We start from the raw sequence: 4654 nt of genomic DNA, 5'->3' as shown, positions 1-4654 counted from the left end.
TTGACAAGTGTTAAACAGCATGACCTGGCAAAAGCTAAGGTTTTGAACATATTAAACATTGGGCCAGCTGCTGATTTTGAACTATACCCAATAAGTATCAAAATTTTGATTTTCCCTTTTATGTTACACCTAAGCATTTAGTTAGAAGTTTTTAGCTCTGCAATTTTTTAGTTGTGACCACATTGTCAACAAATTATTTAAATAAATACATACGATCTGTATGTCTATCAAATTGATATAATGTATCAAAATTTAAAATTCAAAATTCAAATTTAAATTGAGATAGACTAAATTTAAACAATAGGGAGAAATAAAAAACTTAAAAATAAATTAGTGTGACATACTTGATACAAGAGAAGTTATGTAGCTTATCATGAAAGAGAGTGAGTAGTTCCTAATTAATATTCTCTTGTTCAAGAGTGAATACTTTTATAAGGGTGAATTTATGCATCAAAATATAACATGCTGATCCTGAGTAAAATTTTAAAGTGAAGCTTCATCATCTTTGCATTCCAACATTGAACCGGTTGGGTTGGCCCATGCATTCTAGCTTTAATAGATGTACATGTGTGATATTATAAAGTTGGAAAGCCTACACTACCCCTCTAAATCTATCCCAAAGTAACTTTTTAATAAAAATATTTATTTTTTATTTTAATATTATTTGTTAATTAATAGTATTACAAATAGTTGCATTGTTTCATTGAACTTGATTTACATCATGATGCAGGAGGATAAAAGCAATGCATAATTTAACCTACACTTCTTTTTAAGTTGTCAATTAATTAAAAATCCCTTTTTATATAGCTTTTAAAATATTTATTATTTCCTATTAAATATATATATTATTAAAATTAAAAATAATATTTATCATAATTTATGATTTAATAATAATAATAAAATATACTCCCAGTATATATACATATTATTTTCTATTACTTTTTTAATGCAAAGCTATATAAAAAGGCATAGATATTGTATTAGTTGGTACTTAATAATTTAAAGTCTTGAAACTCTTTCAAGCTCTGGTCTTCCTGTACTTAGACCTCTGCTACATTTGTCTTTCAGGTTGGGTGGATATATGGCTCATATTATAAATAATTTTATAGATAATTTTATCATATTATAAATTATTTATTTTAAATAACCTCAAATTATTCTGCAGGTTAAACATGATTTTACATCGGTGCTGATGTCACCACCGATGTAGAAATATCATATTTCAACATCGTTTCTTTCTACAAAACGATGTAGAAAATAGGAGATCCACATTGTTGCTTTATTAACAAATGACTTAGAAAGCGCAACTTACTACATCGGTGCGTACATCAACACCGATGTAGACAATAGTGGATCAATAACGTTTCTTAATTAAAAAATGATGTAGAAACTAGTCTTACTACATCGGTGCCTACATCAGCACCGATGTAGAAAATAGTGGGATCAACAACGTTTCTTAATTAAAAAATGATGTAGAAACTAGTCTTACTACATTGGTGCCTACGTCAGCACCGATGTAGACAATAGGGGATCAACAACGTTTCTTAATTAAAAAGGGATGTAGAAACTAGTCTTACTACAACGTTTCTTAATTAAAAAACGATGTAGAAACTAAGCTTGTTGACTTCGGCGGTGCATTTCTTGCTAAGGTTTCTACATCGGTCAATAATATAGCACCGATTTAGAAAAAAAAACAGCTTACTACAACGTTTGTTTATGGAACGTTGTTGAAATTTTTAAGTTTCAACATCATTATAATCAAAAAGGGTCAAGCACCGTTGCTGAATCGCGATTCTGACCGATGTAGAATACGTGTTTTTTAGTAGTGTTACCAAATTAGAATATTTACACCTTTCTGAAAACACCCTAGTGGGCCAATTGCCATCATCATTGTTTGGGATAACTTAGCTTAGTTATTTACAATGTTCCAACAGTAAATTAGTTGGCCCAGTGCCAGACAAAATTAGTGGACTTTCTAATTTAATTTATCTGAATTTGTCTGGTAACTCCCTGAATGGAACAATTCCCCAATGGTGCTTTTCTTTGTCATCGTTGTTAGAGTTATATCTTTGTGGGAATCAGCTTACAGGGCCAATTGGCGAATTCTCTTCTTTGTCCTTGGATTATTGTGATCTCTCTTATAACAAGCTACAAGGTAATATCCCCAACTCAATGTTTCATCTACAAAATCTCACTATGTTGATACTATCATCAAACAACTTGAGTGGCCATGTAGATTTTCACAAATTTTTTAATATGCAATTTCTAAAAAGTCTTGATCTCTCTGACAATAATTTTCTCTACCTCAGTTTCAACAGTACTGGGAGTCACTACACCTTTCCCAACCTTAAATATTTATATTTATCTTCATGCAATATCAATAGTTTCCCAAAACTCCTTAGTAGGCTAAAATATCTTGAATCTTTAGATCTATCAAGGAACCAAATTCATGGCAAGATTCCAAAGTGGTTTAATAGCACAGGGAAAGATACTTTGTTTGTTTTGGACCTTTCTCATAACCTTCTAACATCAGTTGGGTATCTCTCGCTCTCATGGGCGACCATGCGATACATTGACCTTAGCTTCAACATATGTTGCAAGGAGATATTCCAGTTCCCCCACCTAGAATTGAATACTTTTCTGTCTCAAATAACAAATTGACAGGACACATTTCTTCAACTACTTGCAATGCAAGCTCCCTTCAGATGCTCGACTTGTCTCACAATAACTTGACAGGCAAGCTTCCTCAATGCCTTGGAACCTTTCCTTACCTTTCAGTTTTGGATATGCGAAGGAACAACCTTAGTGGAATGATACCCAAAACCTATCTTGAGATAGAAGCATTGGAGACTATGAATTTTAATGGCAATCAATTGGAGGGACCATTACCTTGGTCTGTTGTCAATTGCAAACAGCTAAGAGTTTTGGACCTTGGAGAAAATAACATACAAGATACATTCCCGACTTTTCTGGAGTCACTTCAGCAGCTGCAAGTCCTTATTTTACGTGCTAATAGGTTCAATGTACCATTAATTGTTTGAAATTGAAGAATGCTTTTCCCATGTTGTGGGTTTTTGACATCTCCAACAATAATTTTAGTAGCAATTTGCCAACAGCTTACATTAAAGACTTCAAGGGAATGATGGTGAAAGTCAATAATGGTCTGGAATATATGAGCGGCGAAAACTATTCTTCCAGTTACTATGATTCTGTGGTAATCACAATAAAAGGAAACACTTATGAGCTGGAGAGGATCTTAACTACTTTCACAACTATTGATTTGTCAAATAACAGATTTGGAGGAGTGATTCCAGCAATCATTGGAGAATTAAAGTCACTCAAAGGGCTTAACCTTTCCCACAACAGAATCACTGGTGTTATTCCACAAAACTTTGGTGGTTTTGAAAATCTAGAATGGTTAGACCTCTCTTCAAACATGCTCATGGGTGAGATTCCAAAGGCATTGACCAGTCTTCACTTCCTCTCAGTCTTAAACCTTTCAAAAAACCAGCTGGTGGGGATTATACCAACAGGTAAACAGTTCAACACATTCCAGAATGATTCCTATGAAGGTAATCAAGGGCTATGTGGGTTGCCTTTGTCAAAATCTTGCCACAATGATGAAAAACTGCCAACAGATTCAACAACATTTCAGCATGATGAAGAATTCAGGTTTGGTTGGAAACCCGTAGCTATAGGATATGCATGTGGAGGGGTATTTGGAATTCTATTGGGTTATATTGTCTTCTTCTTTCGGAAACCAGAATGGTCAATCAGTTTTGTTGAATGCATTCTTAATCAAAGAGTGAGAAAGAAGAGCAACAGATCTAATGCAAATACAAGACGATACAATCAAGGTCGTTAAAGGAACTGAGAATCAGTCCACACTGGGAATATATAGCAGGTAGGTGAAATTTTAATGTGCTTTGAATTTTACAAGTTAGGTGTTACCTATGAAATTTTTTATCATAATCTTCAATCTGATAATCCCTAACCTGATATTTATGGAATAACATACAGGTGTCAAGTTGATGTCCATATAGTGAACGCCATTTCAGTTGAGGTCATTCTTCTACTCCATTCTATTTTTGTCCCGTTGGCGTTGCTGAACATGGTGTTGAACATGTTGAAAAATTTGATGTGACAAGGTTACTCTTTCAATTCGTGTGTTGAACATACTGTCTCCTTTTACCCAATTTTGCTAAAAATTGCTGAAGCACTTAATTTTCGATCATGACTCACAGTAGTAGTCCCGTACAGTAAGTACTGGTAGGTAGTATCATGAACCAATAATAACCCCATACAATAAGAACACATACAGTTAGAAGGTTGCTAACGTGGTCTCGGAATTCGAACGCTTAATTACGAATTTAACACCTCTTAATATCATGAACACATGGCATGTCTGTAATTTGTACGTTTATTTTTTTTTATTTAAATTTTATCCTAAATAACATTTGATATGCAATAAATTTTTTATTTTTCAGAAAGGTTGGAAAACTTATTAGTTTTCCATATTTGTTATGTATTTTAAAAAATAATATTCACGAAAACTTTTTCACGTGTTTACTTTTTTCTTTATTATAATAACAACATCATGTTTACTTTTTAAAAAAAATTATTTTCTTATGTTTACTTTTTTCTTTATTATAAT

The 4654-nt window shown here is 32.8% G+C and overlaps 1 protein-coding gene across 1 annotated transcript; it reads left to right on the top strand.

Annotated features, from left to right (window-relative positions):
• Nucleotides 1–2286: 2286 nt before the first annotated feature.
• Nucleotides 2287–4221, top strand: LOC114385400 (putative receptor like protein 25). Its single transcript, XM_028345468.1, has 2 exons — nt 2287–3904; nt 4021–4221. Exon 1 carries the CDS (start codon nt 3062–3064, stop codon nt 3863–3865), a length of 804 nt encoding a protein of 267 aa, XP_028201269.1. The 5' UTR covers nt 2287–3061; the 3' UTR covers nt 3866–3904; nt 4021–4221.
• Nucleotides 4222–4654: the final 433 nt, after the last annotated feature.

Source organism: Glycine soja, chromosome 14 (assembly GCF_004193775.1).
Source record: "Glycine soja cultivar W05 chromosome 14, ASM419377v2, whole genome shotgun sequence".
Taxonomy (NCBI): Eukaryota; Viridiplantae; Streptophyta; class Magnoliopsida; order Fabales; family Fabaceae; genus Glycine; species Glycine soja.
This window is presented reverse-complemented; position numbering and strand designations above follow the sequence as displayed.

Coding starts and splice junctions, on each gene's coding strand:
- LOC114385400 (XM_028345468.1), top strand. CDS start 3,062: ATGTTGTGGGTTTTTGACATCTCCAACAATAATTTTAGTAGCAATTTG.